This window comes from Podarcis pityusensis, assembly GCF_964106645.2.
Source record: "Podarcis pityusensis genome assembly, chromosome: 2".
Classification (NCBI taxonomy): domain Eukaryota; kingdom Metazoa; phylum Chordata; class Lepidosauria; order Squamata; family Lacertidae; genus Podarcis; species Podarcis pityusensis.
Window position 1 is genome coordinate 106,584,418 of NC_138029.1, and position 23,175 is coordinate 106,607,592.

Below are 23,175 nucleotides of genomic sequence, written 5' to 3' on the forward strand. Positions count from 1 at the left end.
GCCGCCCGCAAGCCTTGCGCTCCCGGGGGAGATCCCCCGGGTGCGCAAGGCTTGCAGATAGCTTCCTGGAGCCTGGAGAGCAAGAGGTGTCGGTGCGCACCGACGCCTCTCGCTCTCCAGGCTTCAGCGAAAGCCTGCATTCGCCCCATAGGATGCACACACATTTCCCCTTCATTTTTGGAGGGGAAAAAGTGTGTCCTATAGAGCGAAAAATACGGTATTTTTCACACTCATCCAAAACCAGCATTGGTACTATTATCTATATTCTAAAGACTTAATTTTTAATCACTTATCATGAAAAATGAACACTTTAGCTTGTTTCTTTATGGAAGAGAGAGCTACATATAAACAGTGATGCAAACTGAACTAATAATTTAAGATGGAAGTCACTAAACCAGCCTAAGCTGGCTGAACATCCAATTGCCGTAATAACCCAGTAAGAAGATTTACAGCAAGAGGAGTTGATGAATCATTGCTATGAGTTCTAATCTGCTCTTCCCCTAACTGAACTTATTATTAGAACAGTGGTGCTGTAAGGTAGCTTTTATCTAGACCAAAGAAAGGCAACTGTTGAGCCTCAAGACCTGTTCTTTCCACCACAGAAGGACAATAATTAGTAGCAGTAATAGGTTGATGCGCTGCATGTTGCACCACGAGAGATAAGAGAATAATGTCAGACACAATCAACCACAATTAGTGGCAAGCTGCCTCTCCTTTAAGGGAGAGCCTCCTCAAAAACAGCACCTCCAAGTATCACCAGCAGTATTACTTGAAATGTAACTGTTGTACAATTATTCCCTAACTAAATTTACTGAAATTATGTACATCATGGGTAGGCAAACTAAGGCCCGGGGGCCGGATTCAGCCCAATCGCCTTCTAAATCCGGCCCGCAGACAGTCTGGGAATCAGAATGTGTCCTTTAACTTAAAATGCATCTCTGGGTTATTTGTGGGGTAAGGTGTTTTTACATGAGTAGAATGTGTGCTTTTATTTAAAATGCATCTCTGGGTTGTTTGTGGGGCATAGGAATTCGTTCATTCCCCCCCCCCCAATATAGTCCAGCCACCCACAAGGTCTGACGGACAGTGGACTGGCCCCCTGCTGAAGACGTTTGCTGACCCCTGGTGTACATGGTCACTGGAGACACCTGTCCATGATCACAAGAATAGGAACAAAGATGGAGCAGGGGGGGAGAGGGAGTCCTTTCTCTTGTAAATATTTGGAGAGAGTGGAGGAGATAGTGAACGGAAAGGTGTGTACTCGTTTTGCAAGCTGCCAGTGTCCAAGACTTCCACAATTTGCAAAACATTTGGGTATGCATTAAGCAAGAAAAACAGCCCTTAAGGCTGCAACTTTGCATTGAGCTCAGGGCACAGAAGCAGGCAGCTGGTTTTGGAACAGAGCATGGCAAAGCCTGAGTCATATTATATCCTTCAAAAGAAACTGCCTTGAGCAACACTGTTAAGAGCTTGACTTTCTCGCTCTGCATTGGCTCCCTGCCCCTTTCTAGCTTAATTTATAGCAGCTGACCATAGCACAAGGCTCTTCATCGTTTCTTCTCCTTCGTCTCCCAGACAGACGCATCTTTTACGCATCATCTTTAATCTTTGCTCCCTTCATCTACTGACACCACAAGTGGGCAACTAGAGATGTGGATTTCCCATAAAATTTTGAACTGGAAACCTCAGATCTGCATAAGGTGATTTTGCATCAGAAATTATTTTGATCCCCTAGAGAGTGATTCAATCTAGCATGTTTATTTGTATGTAGTAAACAAAATGTATCCATTTTTTGTCCCAATGAAAAGGTATTCAACCTAAATTAATTGGATGTGGAAATTGAAGCACTTAACATGCTTTACATGTATACTGTGTAGAAAACATAAGATTTTTAAATTGGAATATTTCTTTAAAAAATAAAGTCATTAGCAGGCATACTTCCCTTATGTTGTTTGAATTTAAGAAAAAACAAAGATACTGAAAACGGTTGACTCACAACACAGTCTAGCAACCCGAACAACTGAGCATGATATGCTGACTTGCAGTTTGCTAGGGATAATGTCCCAAAAAAACATAAAAGTACAATTTAAGAACTGTCAAGCTTGGCTAATATTGCCTTTGAAACTGGCACCCATACATTGTTGGTAATGAACTTATGAAATGGATACTTTCCCATAGAAAAAACAAGCAATGGACAATTTCCGCTTTCAAAAAAAAATCCACCTCACATTGCTGTGAGCAACTTGCAAGTTGCTTAGACGCCTTACAAGCTGGATTCACACTCATTTCAGCACACCAATCAAATTTGGCAGTCTGCACAGAGAATGATTTGCAAGAGAAAGAAGAGGAGTTTGGATTTGATATCCCGCTTTATCACTACCCTAAGGAGTCTCAAAGCAGCTAACATTCTCCTTTCCCTTCCTCCCCCACAACAAACACTCTGAGGTGAGTGGGGCTGAGAGACTTCAGAGAAGTGTGACTAGCCCAAGGTCACCCAGCGAACCCGGTTCCCCAGATTACGAGTCTATCGCTCTTAACCACTACACCACACTGGCTCTCTAGAGAAAGGTGCACTGGGATGGCTCTCTAGGTGTGCCTTCTCCCTCATTGCAGCTGTGCTCCCTTCAGTCCACCAAACAGATTGTCAGCCCCTGTCAGCTGGGGTGTAAGGAGTGGCCCAACGGAATCACTGCCCACAACATGCCTGTCCCTCTCCCATCCCCAGCAGCTGATTGCTGTTGGTAAAAGCCAAAGAGCTTTTCCTAGACACAAGGAATGGGAGAACCACAATGGCATCACTGTGATCCTCTTGCTTGCCTCCTTTGGCGCTCTGTGTGCATTTGTGTGTGTGCATGTGAAAGTGTATGCCCCCGCATCCACTGCCCATCCCCAATGAATTATTATTATTATTATTTGTTTGTCTGTACCCCACCCATCTGACTGGATTGCCCCAAATGTAGCAGTTGGAAGCAAACAGTTTGCCTACTCCTGATTTACACCCGTGTGCCTTGTGCTGTGATCCTTTCTATTCCTGGAGCAATTTTCCCTTCTGCATTTGCCAAACCTACTGAGCCCACCTTTTAGAGCTCTCTTCCATTCTCACCTCTTCAGGAAGGTCTTTCTTGGACAATATCAACGCGCATACACCACACCTCCATGCCATCTGTTGGCTCTGCTTCCACATTTAGTGCAGCCTATCGTACTTGGGCTGTATATTCAAAAATCACACAACATGGAACACTTTGTCCTTCTCACTGCTTTAAGCAACTCTTAAAATTATGCTTGTTACGAGTGGTTGAAGGGTGACTTAATTCCCTCAGTGTGAGTTGTAGATAGAGTGGGGATTCAAATTTATTACAACCATGGCCATGACATCCACAACACACCTTTAAAGCACATTCTTCCCCCAAGGAATCCTGGGAACTGTACTTACCCTGTACAGAGCTATAACAACTACAACTACTGCTAACTTCATTAAATTTGTATACCATCCACTACCCTTAATAAATAATAGTTCCCATGATTATTTGAGGAAAGCCATGTGTTTTAAATGTATGGTGTGGGTGTGAGTTTGGCAAATGGCAGACGGCAATTACTCCTGATTAACTGATGGAGAGTAAAGTTATGGTCTTGCGAGCATAATTTGACTGTAAACATTTTGTGCAGAGACAGTGTCACAGCCAGGTTCTGTGTAGCACTTTCTGGAAAGTTTCGCATACTTTCTGCACTGAACAAAAAGTATGTAACAGTGATATAGAGGAACTTTACAAGTATTTTTCCAGCCCTGAGTCCTTTTGAGCCTTAACTTAAGGTACTCCCTCCATTTGCTCTACAGTAGCAGTTGGTCCCTTATCTTTCCTGCCCCGACCTGGCCACAGTGATCCAAGCGACGGTCATCTCCAGGCTTGACTACTGTAATTCACTCTACGCGGGGCTGCCCTTGAAGCTGTCCCAGAAACTCCAGCGGTTACAGAATGCTGCAGCGAGGCTCCTCACGGGGTCTCTGCCATGGGAGCATATTCACCCAGTGCTTTTCAAGCTGCTCTGGCTCCCGGTGGAGTACAGGGTCAGATTTAAGGTGCTGCTTTTGACCTTTAAAGCCCTTCACGGCCTAGGAGCCTCGTACCTAAAGAACCGTCTCTCCCGGTATGCCCCACGGAGAGCCTCAAGGTCCATAAATAACAACACCCTAGTGGTCCCAGGCCCTAAGGAAGTTAGATTGGCTTCAACCAGAGCCAGGGCCTTTTCAACTCTGGCTCCAGCCTGGTGGAACGCTCTGCCTCATGAGACCAGGGCCCTGCAGGATCTGATTTCTTTCCGCAGGGCCTGTAAGACAGAGTTGTTCCGCCTGGCCTTTGGCTTGGAGCCAATTTGATTTCCTCCCTCCCTCTCTTTCTTTTTTCTTTTCCTTCTCCTCCTGTGATGAGGCTACATTTTAATATTTTAATGTTCCATTATTTTAATGTTGTATTTTATTTTTGTTTTTAAGTTGTAATCATTCATCTTGTTTTTATTATTGCTTGTAAGCCGCTCTGAGCCCGGCCTTGGCTGGGGAGGGTGGGGTATAAATAAAAAATTATTATTATTATTATTATAGTAATCAGCCTTATGCACATAGTTTTCAACCTTTCAATTGATCCAGCATACTTATACAAACATAGTATTTATACTGGATTTAAACGTAGAGTAATAGGTACCTATAGCACAAAACCATACCTTTCTTTGAGTCACTGCCAACTGGTCTCTCGCCTTCCTTATTCTCCTGATTGGCTCGGTCCTTCTGCTTCTTCTTACTGGTTGCATCTTCCACGCCCCGTGCTGCTCTTCTCTGGCCAGGGATGCTGGCACTGTTGGACATTTTCAGCCGTTTGGATGAGACAAACGGCCCGCCGGGGTCGGTGACAGAGTCTGGGTCAGGGGTGCGACGTTTTCTTCCCGAGCCAGCTATCTTGGCGATTCTTTGTGGTCAATCTCTCTGGCAAGGAACAAATGCCTGGGGGGCACATGGAGGAACACAATGGGTAAGGGTGGTAGCAGAGGAACGGCAAATACCTGTGCTGTCAGAAGCCTTACTGAAGTGCTGTGTATATGTGTACACACACACACAAACACACACACACACACACACACACACACACACGTAAGACAGGGAAAGCCAGCACAAATGTCTTTGCTTTGAAAAATGAATACAGTACTACTGATCAGAACGGGAAGCACTGCCCATTCAAGGAAGTGCCATTCAAGGCACGATCTTATCTACACGCATTTTGAGATGAGGATTTTATTTTACATTGCATGACCACAGTCAAAATGTACAGGCAATATTTCTGTAAGACAAAAAGTCATCCTGGTGAGGATCTAGTTCTACCAGAACAAATGGGTGGCTCAGTAGTCTGTCAAATCCAGAGTGCTGTTATCTGATCCCTTTCCATTACTGGGTGCAATAGAAACAGCTGAGCACAAGACTGTTGATTTCCATGCGGGTTGTTGCTGCTTCAGAAACTATTATGATTCTCTGAGTGGACGCAAAAGCCAGTAAAATTTCCTTTACGTTACGGAGTTCCTGGGGCTTTCCAAAATCTACCAACGCCCCTCCATTTGCTTGTCCATTTGAGTGCCTTGCATCTAAGAGGCCAGTTACAACTTAAATATTCATCACATCGTTACAGCAATACAGTAAAAGCAGCTCTCTGAAGAGGTAATCAGAGACACCCCTGCTTGTTACTGCCAGCCAGGGTGAGCAATACAGGCTCCCCACTGCACTCCAGGCAGCTACAGGCCAATTCCCTTTCCCTGCTAGCCTGCGTGCCACTATCAGGTTAGCCAGCTCAGAGACCTAAGCTGTCAAATACCAGTTTCACTCTCCACCACCTGCCAAGAACAAACAGGAAAAGCTTAGGCCAGGGGTCAGCAAACTTTTTCAGCAGGGGGCCGGTCCACTGTCCCTCAGACCTTGGGGGGGGGGGGCGGACTATATTTTGAAAAAAAAAAAAAATGAACGAATTCCTATGCCTCACAAATAACCCAGAGATGCAATTTAAATAAAAAGACACATTCTACTCATGTAAAAACAAGCCGATTCCCGGACCGTCCGTGGGTCGGATTTAGAAGGCCATTGGGCCGGAACTGGCATCCAGGCCTTAGTTTGCCTACCCCTGGGCTTAGGCTGTCAGAAGGAAGCCAAAATTGAATGCTTTACTTTTTCAGATTCATCACCTGTCAATTCAGTTATAAAGAGCCTTAACATGGTCTTCCCCACTTATTGCCTCCTGGGCACAGTACAGTGAAAGTGAAGCTTAGGAACTCTTACTTGGAAATACCACCTAGGTTTAAGAAGTTAAATTTCAAGGATAACTATCTGCACAAAGGCCAGATTATGTATGTACCTCAAGAGAAGCATGACCTGAGCATCAAATATGATACACACCAGACAGGACTTTCCTTGCAAGAAGCACACAAATTCCCACCCAGGAAACAACATTTTTGAAGATGCAACCAGGCAATTACTTCAAAAAACCTGGAGCACAAAGGGACAACAAATAGTCCACAAGTGGCAGCCTTTATACGCAACACCAGGTCCCCTGGATCTCCAATGAGCTCACCGAGCCACTACTTTGCTCTTCCGTCACCAGTATAATCATGCTATATTTTGTTGCTCCTGGTGAGCTTAGTACTCCCCACCATTCACGGGCCTCAGCAAATTGGATTACACTCTGAATGTGAAGTATTACTAGGAAACATAGCAGTCAGGACTGAGGTACGCAGTAACAGTGACAGTCCCAAGTGGCAGACCTTAGAGATGTGTAGGAACATGGACACCTCCAGATTTAGGGGGCCCTGGGCAAAGTGGTCCTCTGGTGGCACTCCTCCTCCATGGATGGGTCTGATTGATCTACAACTGAGTTGCTGGATCTAGAGACCATTTTGATTTCCTATAACATCCCCAATTCTGGTCAGTGTGAGAAATTAAAATAGTCTCTAGACCCAGCTGCCCAAATAAGCCAGTCTGTGTGTGTGGTTTTTTTTAAAGGAGGGTCCAGGGCACACATCAATGTATGCCTGGCAAATGGCCCAAGACACCAGGTGAATACTGGCGCACAACTTAGATGGAAAACTACTACTCCAAAACTTTTCTACCAATTACAAAAGACCCCACCATACTCAAAAGAGTTTGCCTTTCCATGTGTTTTCTGCCAGACAGTATACTACTGCCCATGATTAACCTTATATAAACTTTATATAAAAATATAGGCTCATAGCCTTTCAGAAATGCTTGAGAATTTCAAAGCGCACTTCCTCACTAAGAATTCTAAACTATCAACTCTAAGCCCAATTAAATCCTACCAATAGCCAAGTATGAACAAAACGGAACACTCCATGAGCCAGAGCTCCCTTCCCATTAAGCTTAAAGACACCCAAACCACTCCCAGCCAGGAGTCCATGACTCAGGTGTAAGCCTGAGATAAAATAATAGCCTCTAAGGCAATAGCTATGATGAAGAATAGAAGTGTGAAAAGCTCTCCAAGTCTGAGCAACAAAGGGCACTACATGCCAAACTGCGATGCCTTCCTGAAAACACACTGCACAGGGCTGCATCACTACAAAAGGAACCAAGAACTAGCATCTGGCTCTTAAATGTGAATGCTGATCTGTTCTGAGTGTAAGGAACAGCAACTGCTTTGAAATGGGTTGAGGGGGAAGAAGGCCTGGAGTTTCATCCAGGATTTATCTCTTCTACTGGGAGAGCCAGTCATCAGCAGGCACAGTACATTCTAACCTGTAGAAGCTACACCCATGGGATCCAGTTGTTACAAAGTCAGTGCAGCTGGATCCTGGTTTCCACCCCGCAGAGGACATAGCCTTTAGACCAGTGGTTCCCAAACTCTTTGCCCACCCAAAGAGACTATTTAAAAATTGCTGAGATTCCTGGCAGACCACTGTTAAAAGTCCAAATTGTCAGCCATCACTACATCTTGTGGTGGCAAGTTCCAGTGAATAATTCTTCCTTCTCAGAAACGTCCAGCTTCTGGAATACACTAGAACATAACCAATAAACTCCCATTTCATCTTCAAAAAAACTCTTCCACACCCATTTCCCTCTCCACATAAAATCATGTTTACATAATATGAAAATCTTTTGCAGTTAAGCCTGCCACAAAGCAGGACTGCCCCATAGATCCAGACCACAGTGCCTAGACTGTGAACAAAGCTCAGCTACTGAGTCTTTCAAAAGCAAATTTTATTAGGAACAAACAGCACTATTCACATGCACACACAAACCAGAAACAAATTTGGAAAGCAGCAAAGAAGGAACTGCAGAAGAACAAGCCATCTTAGCTGAGCCATCCCCAAAGCAGTAGAACAAAATTTAGAGCCTTCATAAATGTATCCCATGCTGCCTAAAAACAAGGATAGTCATATGTTGATTTTGTATTCTTTCCATTCCTAATGTTTCCAACCTTAAATTCACTTATCCACATTACCATATACATTTGCAAATTTATTTTAAAAAAATCTTCATGAAAATTCATCAGCATTTTCGTTCAAATTTCTCATGTTTGTTTGCAATTTTGCTCAGAGCAGTGGCAGATAAAACATTTTTATAGCCCACGGAAGAAAGGATTTCTCAAGGCCCATGTTGACCCATAGAAGGCTAGATTCAGGTAGGTAGCCATGTTGGTCTGACACAGAAGGCTAGATCGCTTTACAGTTTTGTTGTATTTTTATTCTAGTCTTCAGCTAAAAAGGCTCTCAGAGTACTTTACAAATATCAATGAGAAGACGGCTCCTGCTCTCAGGCTCACAATCTAGTAGATGTAAAGTGTTTTAAGCACCCAGAAAATACATTAAACACCTGTTAATTGCTACTACATGGTTAACTTAGGCACCAATAAACCTTGTATTTATGATGGTACCCCCCCAAAAAAACCCCTGAAAGGGCTAATGTACTCCTAAAATAACTATCTTTTTTGAGCCCCTAAGCTCACCAGCTGAGGTTGAGGTCTCATCTAAGTTGTTGTGGCACAGTTGGTTGCTATAACATTGCCTCTGGGCATCTGGTTGGCTGCGAGAGCTGTTCATCTCATGACACCAGCAACAAAGCAGCTACGCTATTTTCACTGCACTGACCTAACCAAGCCACTTTCTTTCCCACACTTTCGGACCTCTCCTTACTTCTCGCCAGTTGGCACGAACCACATGCCGCAATAATCTCCACCGCCTGCTTCTAGGAGCCTTTATTTGGAAAGAAGAGCAAAGGCAACCCCTCGGGTTTTGTAGCGCGCAACACTCCCCCCCCCCCCCGCAGCTTCTTTCACAGTCGGCCCATGGCCTAGAAAGCCATATCCTCCAGCCCCACAATACAATACACCCCTTATTCCCACGTGTCTAGAAAAGTCTCCTGGGTGGGTGGGGGTGCAACTTGCGCACTTGGGGACCCTGCCTAACCCAGGTGCCTCCGCTCACCTGCTTCTTGGCACCTGACAGCTTCCTACACGACAGGAAACAGGGGCTGCCACAAGCTCCTCAGCCTCTGAGGTTACACACACACACACACACACAGCACCTGCAACAGCATGCAACGCTGCAGCCCGGCCCAAAACCACGGGCCCTTTTTGCAGCCACTTCTTCGGTCCCTGTTGCAGGGGAAAGACCATGAGGGTCAAAAGCGGGCCCACCTGCACAGTGACAGCTCCGGGATCCCACCCCTCCCAGCCGAAAAGGGTCACACCTGAAGAGGGCCAAGGTGTGTGGGGGGGGGAACTCTCCCCGTGACCAAGAGACGCGACACGACCCAGTCCCTCAACACACTTATAAACCCCCCTCACACACACGCACACAAATACACGGATACACCCCCTCCCTCCTCAGTGACTCCCCCCCCCGCACCTCGACGGAGGCCCCTCCCCCTCCCTCAGGGCTCACCACTCCGCCGCCCCCCGCCGCCGCCGCGCACCCTCCCGCTGACGGGCCCCGCCCTTGCGCACCTTCGCCCGCCGCCGCCGCCGCGGCTTCGCCTCCTCCGCCCCAACAGTCACTCGCCGGCACCCCTCCCCCACCCCGCACGCTGCACGCCCGCACGCGCGCGCGCGCGCGCACACACACGAAGGGCCGCGGCAGCGACTCTTCCCCCACCCCCGCGGTTTGTTTTTGTTTCGAGCCGAAGTTCCGAGCTGCGTGGGGGTGGGGGTTGGGAAAGGGGAGAACTCAGGAGGAGCCAGGCCCGAGCTCTACGTGACGTACTTCCGGAAAGCCGGCGTCGCCCGGGGCCACGTGACGAGGCGGAGGAGGCGGCGCGCGGGGCACGACGAGGCTGCTCGGGTGAAGAGGGAGGGAGGGAGGCGTGGGGAGAGAGAGAGAGAGAGTGAGCCGATAAATAAATAAATAAATAAGTGGGCGGCGTCACGTGGCGAGGGGAAAACGTTCTCTCCGCGCACGCGCGCTCTGGTGGAGTGGTGGGGGGGGCGGCGCGGAGGAATCTGCCCCGGTTGGCGTGGCGTCACAGGACGAGCCCATGGCAACCGGGCTATAAGTAGACCGGGTAGCAACGGCGGGGCCGTCAGGCGCTGCTGGGCGAGCTCCGGCCTGGCTATTCCGGGGGTGAAGCGTGGGCATATGCGACAAACTCCGTTGTTTCCGAAGCTGCAGTCGTGTTTCACGTCAAATTTCATACTTCCACCCCTTGCTTTCTGATTTCAGCGCTTTGTAAGGGTTTTGTTTTTCTTCCTGCCTTAAGACGACTTTTCCTCAGTTGGCTTCGTAAACAGCAAGGCTGACATAAAAGCAAGACTTCGCTGCACACCCCCCCCCATTGTTTTGGTCGGTTTTTTTCGCCCGCAGGAACACACCTGGAACCGATTTTTTTGCATCTTGCCAGTGTTGATATTTGGGGCCATAACCCTCCCCCCTTTTTTTGTCTTAATGACTGGGAGAAAAACATTTACAGGTTTGCTAGTATGTCCCCAAACGGTGCAAAAAGAAAAGAAAAGAAAAAAAAGAAAAAAATTGCTTGTGAATAAAACAGATCCCAAGGTTTTGCCCCATCTACTGACTGGGTTAGGGTTAGGTTCCCTTTGCTGCACTATGTATTGAAAGACCGTTTGCATATTTTGCCTGCTAACAGACACTGAATAATCTCTCTAGTGCTTCTCAACACCCCTCTGCTTTGCCTATTAGGACTAATATGGTTCCTTGCAGATACAAGCATCCCAATTTTATTCTATGCACAGAAGACACTGGAAATGCATGTGTATTTACAATAATATATTTTCAGATAATGCCTGTGTGTGCTTTCATCATGAGCAAAATTTATTTATGTGAGTGACAACATTACTTACAAACGGCATTAACAAATGCAATCCGTGCAAAAATATTCAAGAGACTTGCAGATCATATTTTGATGTTATCGGCGAAAGCTTAATTTCTAACAAAATAAGGCTAGGTAGGGAAAAAATGGATGAAAATGTAGCATCTGTATGGTATGACAATGTTTAATATTAAGAGGATCATATTATTGTAAGTCTCGGAGCTATCAAACAAGGAGAAAAAGCTATTTACCGTAAATACAGGCAACTGTTTTAACACTGAATCAGACCACCAACTACATTGTCTACAGTGACTCTCCAGGAGTATTCAGACTGGAGTTTTCCCCAACCTTACTTGGAGACAGGGTGGCCGGATGCAAGAGAGGACAGAGCCCCTTCCCCCCCCCCCCCCATGAAAGCATTTCAGTGGATGTAGTTTGCATGATAAACTACACCTGCTGAAATTCCCTCTGCATTAAAGGTGCAGGAGCTTTGCCCTCTTCTGGATTTGGCTACACTACCTGCTCACTGGAAGGACAGATCGTGAAGCTGAGGCTCCAATACTTTGGCCACCTCATGAGAAGAGAAGACTCCCTGGAAAAGACCCTCATGTTGGGAAAGATGGAGGGCACAAGGAGAAGGGGACGACAGAGGACGAGATGGTTGGATAGTGTTCTCGAAGCTACAAACATGAGTCTGACCAGTGGAAGACAGGAGTGCCTGGCGTGCTCTGGTCCATGGCGTCACGAAGAGTCGGACACGACTAAATGACTAAACAACAACAACACTACCTGAGTATAGAGCTAGGGCCTCCTTACCTGCCTACCATGTACTTTACCTCTGTTCCTGGATGACAAGGTTTTACATGTTAACAGTGATAAGCAGCTTTATTTCCACTTGTGGATAAAGCCTTAGCCTCTCTTGCCTCTAGCAAATGCCAGTTCCCACTCCTTCCCTTGATAAAAGGCAGGATGTGTTGTGCATGGGAGGCTAATATGGAGGGCTGGTTAGCAGTGAAGGGGGTGTGTGTGAACCCCATTATAAGATAGCGCTGAACTTGGGTGTCATGTGGACTCAACTTACAAGGGGTCAGGGAAGCTTTGTATCTGGAAAGTAGTTTGTTGTCTAAATTCATCCTCATCGCACTATCTGTTGCACCCAATTACTAAGCAATACAGTAGTTGCATATTGATAGGAAGCTTTGGATAATTATTTCCCCTATATTTCAGCCTGTTCCTATTTGCTGGAAATAAAAACAAACTTCCGCTGAGGTAACAAACATAGCCTGTAAGCCTATTGAGCATATGTACCGTTTTAGACTGTACTAGCTTTTTGCATATTTTTCTCTGTACAGTGGTACCTCAGGTTAAGAACTTAATTCGTTCCGGAGGTCCGTTCTTAACCTGAAACTGTTCTTAACCTGAGGTACCACTTTAGCTAATAGGGCCTCCCACCACCCCCCTGCCGCCACTGTGCAATTTCTGTTCTCATCCTGAAGAAAGTTCTTAACCCGAGGTACTATTTCTGGGTTAGCAGAGTCTGTAACCTGAAGCGTCTGTAACCTGAGGTGCCACTGTACTGGTAACTTGCAACTTGCACACATTTAACCTGCACACATTCAGCTTTATGCACCTGGCAGCGGCGGCTGCCGCTGCTACTACTACTACTGCTGCTGCTGCTGCTGCTGCTAGGTGGTGAAGGGGATGGGTGTCCATGAAAATAGACTGGCAATTCCACCTGCAATTGAACCTAGTGTGTTTTGACTATATATGGATTTGGCTTTATGCATTATCCCTGGAATGTAACCCGGGGATAAGTTGAGAGTCACCTGTAGTTGTCACTAATAATATTGTTTTCCTATGTAGTTTGCATCATGTTAAAATTATTATAGATACTCATGGATTTGCACCTCATCTACCTTGTGTGAAGTTAAATGGGTACATACATCTTCATGTAGCCACATACAGTATTGCTGAAAGGCCAGTTTGTCGGTGGTGGTCAGAAACATTACCGAAAGAGAGAGATGGCCAATTATGATGTAGTACCTCACAGCAGGTAAGAGGAAGGAAATGTTGGTATATAATACACAGCAGATGGACGAAAGTTTTGGGCTTCATAAATGGTTTTTTATCTTAGCAATATTTGAAAAAACAAGTTTCCCCTCACATACACACATTTTGCACTGTCAATTCTACCCCCACTGCCCCATTTTGCTTCCACCAATTATTTCATTATATGTGGAATTCTTCCAGGCATTGTGAACGTTCTTGGTTCCAAACAAGGCATAGTCTCTAGTACATTTTAAATTGGCTGGGTGCAAAAACTGATTCTAGGTCTGTGTGCTCACTGCATCCTGTTAGAAAAAAGGAAGAAAGTTTAGGAAAATGTTCAGACGTCTTGTCTAAGGATAATTGTGTTACTGGCTACCTAAATAAACTTGAGAAAAATTAGTACTCAGTAAAATGAAAACCACTTTCTGTACACATTTTCCTGTTTACCTAATAACTTGCGTGAAAAAAAGCTCTACTTTTATAAATCACCATGATGGTGGGATCAACAGATTAGCCGGTGGTGGTTATAGACAGAACTAGTCCATGTTTAGCAATCTTGCAACTGCTCCTATCACAACAGTCTCTACATTCTTAAGACAGTGGCAAAATAGCTAGGATGCTGACACCTAGATCGGTACCATAGCAACCACGGTGCTGCCATGGCAACCAAATAGATGCCAGTCACTGACAGTCCTGGTATTATGTGCCATTGGCACTATGGCAACGGGATTGAAATGAACTGGTACTGTACTATTAGCACCAATGCCCTGTCAACTATGAAGAAACCTGAGAAGTGACACTGAGACTGAAACACTGCCAAAAATGCCATGGGAGACTTGGAAACTGTTTTACCTCGAATATTAGAGGCCCAGGGATAGTCAACATGGTATTGAACTACATCACCCATCATCATCCCTGACCATCAGCCATGCTGACTGGGGCTAATTACTACCCTCATAAGCACTATTTTATTATTAACCGGTGATAACCTTGCCCCACACCACAGCAACACTACTGACAGCCTGCCAATGCATACTAGTTATATATCCTATCTGTGACTGACAGCATTCCTATTCTTTTCAAATTGTTAAATTGTGTTGCTTCGAGCAAGGCACAATGTTGCCACCAAATTGGTTCACATCCGAATGGATCCAGTGCCTACAAAGGGAAAGAGGAATTGACAGCCACATTCTCTGTGGCTGCTCTGCTGCTTTTTCTGTTGGGCTAGACAACTGATGTTCTGTGGCTCCTAATCTGTATGGGTGTTCAGTATTTTTTTTCTTCTGTACCGTGTCATCTGACCTGACTGTTAAGTCAGCAGCTCAAAAGATTCCTCGTTTCTCCTTAGCATGAGAGATGAAGAGCTGTGATGAACAACAACTTCAAATTTAAATACCTGAGCACCAGAACTGTTGCGTAAGAAGAGTTTGGATTTGATATCCCAATTTATCACTACCCTAAGGAGTCTCAAAGCGGCTAACATTCTCCTTTCCCGACAAGAAAATTGGCTTCCAGGTGGAAAAATCAAAATTGGAAACAGAACTGTTAGAACCCAAAACTAAGATTTTGTCAAGGATGTATAACTTGCTGTTGAAATGGAATACTCAGGATGAAATGGTGAAATCTGCTATGATTAAATGGGCACAAGATGTTGGACATAACATAATGATGGCTGACTGGGAACAGTTATGGACCACAGGTATGAAGTTTACGGCATGTAATGCCTTAAGAGAGAATATTATGAAAATGATATACAGGTGGTACATGACACCAGTCCAGCTTGCAAAAATCTATCATTTGCCCGATAATAAATGCTGGAAATGTAAAGAAACTGAAGGTACATTCTTTCACCTTTGGTGGACGTGCCCAAGGATTAAGGCTTTCTGGGAGATGATCTATAATGAAATGAAAAAGGTATTTAAATATACCTTTCTGAAGAAACCAGAGGCCTTTCTCCTGGGCATGGTTGGCCAATTGGTGCCAAAGAAGGACAGAACTTTCTTTATATATGCTACAACAGCAGCAAGAATACTTATTGTAAAGTACTGGAAGACACAAGATTTACCCACCCTGGAAGAATGGCAGATGAAGGTGATGGACTACATGGAACTGGCGGAAATGACTGGCAGAATCCGAGACCAGGGAGAAGAGTTGGTGGAAGAAGATTGGAAGAAATTTAAAGACTATTTACAGAAATACTGCAAAATTAATGAATGTTAGTATGATGTCGGAATGAAGTTAAGTGGTTTTAGCAGCAATGTTTCAAAGGAGTATGTAAAAATGGATTGTTAACAGGTGAGAATCTAAAGTTATAATATATTAAGTTAAAGGATTAAGATAAAAACAAAGAGGGAAAGGATTTGCTGAATTAACTAATTGAACTGGAATACAAAAAAGGGAGGTGTGAGGAGGTCAGGGAAACAAGTAAACGAAAGACAAGACATGGAAAGATTTATTTGTTTTTAAGTGTTTTTATTTTTCTGTATTTTGTACTTTTTCTTTTCTTTCTTTTTTCTTTTTCTTATTTTTGTAATCTTTTCTAAAACTTTAATAAATATCATTTTTTAAAAAAAAAATCTCCTTTCCCTTCCTCCCCCATAACAAACACTATTTGAGGTGAGAGGGACTGAGAGACTTCAAAGTGTGACTGGCCCAAGGTCACCCAGCAGCTGCATGTGGAGGAGCGGGGAAGCGAACCCGGTTCCCCAGATTACGAGACTACTGCTCTTAACCACTACACCACACTGGCTCCACATACTATGCCTTTGTATATCTGGTAGCAGAGGGATAAGCAGCTGAATTAGGGCCTATAACACCAGCATGGGATGGTAATGGTTGGCAATGTCTTGTAGCACCACTTCCTTTTTCCAAAGGAGGCGTTGTTGCTCTTTGCAAACCCCCAATGTACACATGAAGCTCCTGTTTAGGCAGGCTTCTCTATGCCCTTCAATGTGAGGGTCAATGAAATGAACACATGGAATGGCTCCATCTATTATGAAATTACAGCTGAAGTATTATGAACACCATTACTCAAAACACCATTTGGGCTGGCCACATATCCCAAGGGTGTTGTAGTAGTGGATTTTGTGCATCGGCAGGGTATTGAACTGGGTCAAAGTTTGTTTTTCTTTTTAATGTTTATATTATTAACTTGTAAGATATGGATTTGGGTTTTTTTTTGTTTTTGAATGTTGATTTTTTAAAAATAATATTTATTAGACTTTCAAAGAAGTTACAAAAAACCCCCATATATTTAATTTTAACATATATTTATATATATGTGTGTGTGTGTGTATATATATATATATATATATATATACACACTATATATATATATAGTATAAACCACATGTCTGAAACTCCACAGAAAAAAGTCCTGAAACCATTTTGTCTCTCCCAAATGACTTCACATATTTCTCTGCAAGGTCAAAGGAAATGGGGAACCTCCCCATGGTCTCTTTGTTCACAAATCCTGTCTCAAGGGCACATTTAAGATATGAATAGGGTGAGCCTGTGATCTGGATTCAGGAATTGAGTAGTTGTCATAACAAAAGGGTGGCCAGGATAACCAGGTAATCCAATAAAGTAACCTGGCAGACAAGATAAAAACAACGCACTCAGATTTCTGTTGTAGTCCGCCCCTTCTCTGATGTACATAGGATGTACTGGGGTGGTGGTCTTGGGCTACACCCCTTCTGTGATGTATGTATGATGTATGGAGGGGCAGTCTTGGGCTCCAGGGTTAGTTCAAATGTCTATATAAGGGCTTGCACACCTTTGTCCTGGGTCCTCTTCCTGCCTCCTGCGTGTGGGGGGGAGCCCTGTTGCAACAGTTTTAATAAAGATCAGGCTTACTAGCTGCTTTGCTTCTCAATATTCTCTGGTTTGCCTCTGTTATTTTCTTCTACTGATAGATAACCTAAAAAAGGACTCTATATGTGCTCTTGGGTACCCCATAAGGGAAAAGGAGGTGGTTTTTTTTCTTATAACATTGTAAACATTATGAAAAGTAGTATTTTCAGTGCAATGTGTGAACAATGCATTGAAGTGATACCAAAGGCACCCCCTGGTCTATGAGCTCTTTTGCACAATGAGCATGAGATACTGCAACTTTTCCTTTTAAACCAGTGCAATGAACACCACTCATGTTTAGAGAAAGGGGGAGGATCCATGGTCATGGAAACATAAACATGAGAGTATACAGTTGCCTCACTATTACCCCATACCCTTGTTTCCAGGATGCAAGCATTCCCATCTCCATCAATGGTTGCGATGGTTACAATCTGGGTGGCTTAGAGTTGTTGGACTACAACTCCCATCATCCTTAGCTAGCTACAGCAATGGTCAAGGATGATTGGAATTGTAGTCCAACAACAGCTGGGGGCCCAGGTTTGAGGAACACTGCTATATACCGATAGCTTGGGGACAAACAATGGTAGTGGGCTTCACGCCTTTCTTGTGGGCTTCCAAGAAACTAGTGCAATTCAGGAAACCTCTGAGATTCTTATGGTTTCTGTTGCCGTCTTGATGCTTTTTCTGTCTCTGTGCTCCACCTCTTTTCTACTTGTCTGACCCCACGTCTACCTGTGTTCATTCAGTAGCCACATCAAACATCACTGCTGACCACATCTGGGAATCCAAGGCCTAGAGCAGGGATGAGGAACCTATTGAATTCCAACTCCAATCAGCTGAGACCATATAACACCGGTCCTGAAAGACCTACATTGGCTTCCAGTACGTTTCCAAGCACAATTCAAAGTGTTGGTGCTGAACTTTAAAGCCCTAAATGGCCTCGGCCTAGTATAACTGAAGGAGCGTCTCCACCCCCATCATTCAGCCCGGACACGGAGGTCCAGCGCCAGGGGCCTTCTGGAGGTTCCCACACTGCGAGAAGTGAAGTTACAGGGAACCAGGCAGAGGGCCTTCTCTGTAGTGGCGCCCACCCTGTGGAACGCCCTCCCATCAGATGTCAAGGAAATAAATCTAACTTTTAAAAGGTAAAGGTAAAGGGACCCCTGACCATTAGGTCCAGTCGTTACCGACTCTGGGGTTGCGGCGCTCATCTCGCTTTATTGGCCGAGGGAGCCGGCGTACAGCTTCCGGGTCATGTGGCCAGCATGACTAAGCCGCTTCTGGCGAACCAGAGCAGCGCACGGAAACGCCGTTTACCTTCCTGCCGGGGTGGTGCCTATTTATCTACTTGCACTTTGACATGCTTTCGAACTGCTAGATTGGCAGGAGCAGGGACCAAGCAACGGGAGCTCACCCCATTGCGGGGATTCGAACCATCGACCTTCTGATTGGCAAGTCCTAGGCTCTGTGGTTTAACCCACAGCGCCACCCACGTCCCGTAATCTAACTTTTAGAAGACAGCTTAAGGCAGCCCTGTTTAGGGAAGTTTTTAATGGCTGATGTTTTATTGTATTTTTGATATTTTGTTGGAAGCCGCCCAAAGTGGCTGGGGAAAACCAGCCAGATGGGCGGAGTATAAATAGGATGATGGGAACTGTAGTCTGATAATGACTGGAGAGCCCCAGGTTCCCCATCCCTGCTATATATATTTCACGTCATGCAAAATCAGTTTCACCAGGGCCCAGCTCCAGTTCAAAACAGAAGTGTAGACACACTTTGGGGTGAATTATGAAAGGCAAGCCAGGATTTGAGCAGAGGAAGGAATAAGACAACACAGCACAGAGAGCAATAGCCTTTGGGCCTTTATTCACACACAGGTGTAAGCCACCTTGGTTGGGGCAGATCACACACAGGCACGGCAATGCAGCAACCCTTCCCCTGTTCTGTTATTGCTCTGAGCAAGAGACCAGCAGAAAACCAGAACGGGAAAATTCCGCTATGGCATCTTAAGTGCTTCCTTACGTGCCAGATGTTGCAGGGAAGGGATTTTCCTAAGGAAGCCTCGATGTATGCAGTGCTGTGCTTCCACGAAGGCTGGGGTGAGAGTCAAGCAATGGTGGCAAGGGAGAGCCACAGGAAGCGGTGCTCCGGGCACTAAGCTAGATCTAGGCAGGGGTAGCCAAGACTTATTCAAACACATGACTGGCAGCAGTGAATAGGACTTACAAAATGGGAGTGGGTAAGGGAGAAGAGAGAGAGAGAGAACCACAGCGCATCACTGGCAGGTGTTGTAGATTTGGATCTGCTGATTGATGTCTCCCAAGATGACCCTCATCTTGGCCTCAAGCCCGTCCAGCTGGGCCGCTTTCTCCTGCAGGAGCCTCTCGTTTTCTTCATACGTTTCTTCCAGCGCTGAATAGGGACAGGGAGGAGGAGAATTGCAGCAACAAAACGGAGGAAAGTTAAGGGAAAGATGGGCTGCTAAAACCGTCCCCTCCCTGAAACCTGCCTCTGAAGGGACAGTTCCACGTTGGTGTCTCTGTCGCAGTTCCAGACAAGGAGGTCACAGTCAGCCTCTCCTTGTATGCTCTCTCCCCCCCCCCCCCACAGCAAATCCGCTCCAGATCCCCAGAACAGATTTGGGACGGGAGGGTAGAGAAAGTTCTGTGGCGCAAGTGGAAGCCCTTTGTTATGTACTGAGTGAATAGGATCCAAAATGCATAAGTCTGATTGGTCCTAGAACATTAGGATTCAGAATGCAGCAGTCTGATTGGTCCTAGAACAATAGGATTCAGAATGCAGCAGTCTGATTGGTCCTAGAACAAGAGGATCCAGAATGCAGCAGTCTGATTGGTCCACAGGAGCCACCCAATTCAGCTCCAGGTGCCACTACCAAGAAGGCCCTCTGTCTAGTTCCCTGTAACCTTACTTCTCGCAATGAGGGAACCGCCAGAAGGCCCTTGGCACTGGATCTCAGTGTCCGGGCTGAACGATGGGGGTGGAGATGCTCCTTCAGGTATACTGGGCCGAGGCCGTTTAGGGCTTTAAAGGTCAGCACCAACACTTTGAATTGTGCTCAGAAACGTACTGGGAGCCAATGCAGATCTCTCAGGACCGGTGTTATGTGGTTCCGGCGGCCACTCCCAGTCACCAGTCTAGCTGCCACATCCAGGGCTTGCTGGGTTCTGCCTGTTCGCAGGTTTTCTACCCAAGCGTGTCCTGTGTCACAAATGGGGATCTTTGGGGGATTTATCAGCTTTCTAAATGGAAATGGCTCTTTACAGTTCTATCCTCCATAACGCAACAAGAGAGATGGAAATGGAAACGCGTGGGCAGCCTGATGAAATTCCACTTGTATTGTGGATTTCTCTGTATATTAGGCAGGCAGCTTCAGTGTTTAGTTTTTAGATTTCAGTTTAGAACATTTTTATTCACATAAACTTGCCCTGCCACGTGACTCGGTTTTATGTTATTCCGAGCTTTGTCTTTTTAGGTTTTTAATTTTGATTTTATGCACACTGTTTTGAGAAGATCAGCCCCCTTCTTGGTTTAGCAGCATGGAAATTTATGCATACATAAAATAAGTAAATAAGCAAACTGAAGACACCAAAAGGCAGGGCTGGGCAGGGCTTCCCACAATCAAAGAGCAGTTTCGGCATCTCATGTAGCTCCCTGTCCTTCTCCTGCCTACTCTCAAAATTTATGGTCTTCCTCTCCCTGGTTCCATCACCTCAATCTATTTGTGTGTGATGATGATGGAGAGAATCTTTCGAAACCTAGATTTTGGCATGTTATGTTAACATGATTAACATGACAGCAAAAAATGGGAATTTATTTAAAGACAACTATGAAAAATGCTGGGCTGAAGTGAAAAAAGATTTAGAAATTTGGTCAAATTTGAAGCTTTCACTGCTGGGCCGTATTGCTGTGGTAAAAATGAATGTATTGCCTAGAATGTTGTTTTTGTTTCAAACATTGCAAATTGTGGACAAAATGGACTGTTTCAAGAGGTGGCAGAGAGATATTTCTAAATTTGTCTGGCAGGGCAAGAAGCCTAGAATAAAATTTAAAATATTAACAGATGCAAAGGAAAGAGGTGGATTTGCCCTGCCAGACTTTAAACTTTACTATGAATCAGCAGCTTTTTGCTGGTTGAAAGAATGGTTGCTTCTTGAAAACACTGACATTTTGGATTTAGAAGGTTTTAACAATATATTTGGATGGCATGCATATCTGTGGTACGATAAGGTCAAAGCACATAAAGCATTTAAAAATCACATTGTCAGGAAAGCATTGTTTAATGTTTGGATAAGATACAAGGACTTATTGGAAAATAAAACTCCAAGGTGGCTGTCACAGATGGAAGCAAAAGCTCTGAAAAAACTCAATATGGAGGCCAAATGGCCGAAATATTGGGAAATTTTGGAACAAGACGGAGATAGACTGAAATTGCAGAGTTTTGAGAAATTAAAAAACAAAGTGCGAGACTGGCTTCATTATTATCAGATAATGGAGGCATATAATCTGGATAAGAAAATTGGTTTCCAGGTGGAAAAATCAAAATTACAGAACTATTAGAACCCAAAACTAAGATTTTGTCAAAGATGTATAACTTGCTGTTGAAATGGAATACTCAGGATGAAACGGTGAAATCTGCTATGATTAAATGGGCACAAGATGTTGGTCATAACATAATGATGGCTGACTGGGAACAGTTATGGACCACAGGTATGAAGTTTATGGCATGTAATGCCCTAAGAGAGAATATTATGAAAATGATATACAGATGGTACATGACCCCAGTCAAGCTTGCAAAAATTTATCATTTGCCCGATAACAAATGTTGGAAATGTAAAGAAACTGAAGGTACATTCTTTCACCTTTGGTGGACGTGCCCAAGGATTAAGGCTTTCTGGGAAATGATATATAATGAACTGAAAAAGGTATTTAAATATACCTTCTTGAAGAAACCAGAGTCCTTTCTCCTAGGCATAGTCGGTCAATTGGTGCCAAAGAAGGATAGAACCTTTTTTATGTATGCCACAACAGCAGCAAGAATACTCATTGCAAAGTATTGGAAGACACAAGATTTACCCACTCTGGAAGAATGGCAGATGAAGCTGATGGACTATATGGAACTGGCAGAAATGACTGGCAGAATCCGAGACCAGGGAGAAGAGTCGGTGGAAGAAGATTGGAAGAAGTTCAAAGACTATCTACAGAAATATTGTAAAATTAATGAATGTTAGAACGATGTTGGATAGAAATTAAGTGGTTTCTAGCTGTAATGCTTTAAGGGAATATGAAAAATGGGTTGTTAAGAGGTAAAAATCTAACGTTACTATTTTAAGACCAAAGATTAGGATAAATAAAGAGGGTAAGGATTTGCTGAACCAACAAATTGAACTGGAATACAAAAAAGGGAGGTATGAGGAGGTCCGGGAAACAAGCTAAGGAAAAATAAGCAATGGAAAATTTGAGTGTTTTTAATCATTTTTATTTTGTATTTTCTTTTTCTTTTTCATTTTTTATTGTAATATTTTTAAAAAATCCTAATAAATATTTTATAAAAAAAACAAAAAACCAAACCTAGATTTTGGAAGCGGTGTACAAACCAAATGAAACTAGTTCATGTGGCCTTGGCCCAGTATACCTGAAGAAGCGTCTCCATCCCCATCATTCAGCCCGGACACTGAGGTCCAGCTCCAAGGGCCTTCTGGCGGTTCCCTCACTGCAAGAAGTGAGGTTACAGGGAACCAGACAGAGGGCCTTCTCGGTAGTGGCGCCCATCCTGTGCAATGCCACCTCATCAGATGACAGGAAATAAACAACTGTCTGACTTTCAGAAAACATCTGAAGGCAGCCCTGTTTAGGGAAGCTTTTAATCTTTGATGTTTTGTCATTATTATTATTATTAATATTAATATTATTGTTATTATTATTATTATTCTGTTGGGAGCCGCCCAGAG

General features: G+C 44.5%; 2 protein-coding genes and 1 long non-coding RNA gene across 13 annotated transcripts in view; all 3 read right to left on the reverse strand.

The window, feature by feature from the left end:
* Positions 1-10,359, reverse strand: part of USP19 (ubiquitin specific peptidase 19) — a 43,415-nt gene extending 33,056 nt beyond the window's left edge. For 6 of the 10 annotated variants that reach the window (XM_080995622.1, XM_080995621.1, XM_080995620.1 and 3 more), the window contains exons 1-2: positions 9,987-10,079; positions 4,717-4,993 (exon numbers count right to left, since the gene is read on the reverse strand). In XM_080995622.1, coding sequence (XP_080851748.1) covers positions 4,717-4,858 — 142 coding nt within the window. In that variant the 5' untranslated portion in view covers positions 4,859-4,993; positions 9,987-10,079. Of the gene's footprint in view, positions 1-4,716; positions 4,994-8,987; positions 9,148-9,465; positions 9,762-9,986; positions 10,080-10,242 lie in introns of those variants that run through there. The other 4 variants (XM_080995614.1, XM_080995615.1, XM_080995616.1 and 1 more) reach the window with 4 other exon arrangements.
* A 151-nt stretch (positions 10,360-10,510) lies between these two features.
* Positions 10,511-15,328, reverse strand: LOC308470347. Of its 2 annotated transcripts, none has more exons than XR_013982381.1 (3): positions 13,802-15,328; positions 13,392-13,656; positions 10,511-13,217 (listed from the first exon to the last, which is right to left on the reverse strand). It is a non-coding gene; the product is annotated as an uncharacterized lncRNA (long non-coding RNA). The 2 variants fall into 2 exon arrangements; XR_013982382.1 differs by having other exon boundaries at positions 10,511-11,824; positions 12,095-13,656.
* A 3,717-nt stretch (positions 15,329-19,045) lies between these two features.
* Positions 19,046-23,175, reverse strand: part of LAMB2 (laminin subunit beta 2) — a 61,204-nt gene continuing 57,074 nt past the window's right edge. Inside the window, exon 33 of the mRNA XM_080995592.1 lies at positions 19,046-19,618. Within this exon, the coding sequence (XP_080851718.1) occupies positions 19,482-19,618 (137 nt within the window). The 3' untranslated portion in view covers positions 19,046-19,481. The remainder of the gene's footprint in view (positions 19,619-23,175) is intronic.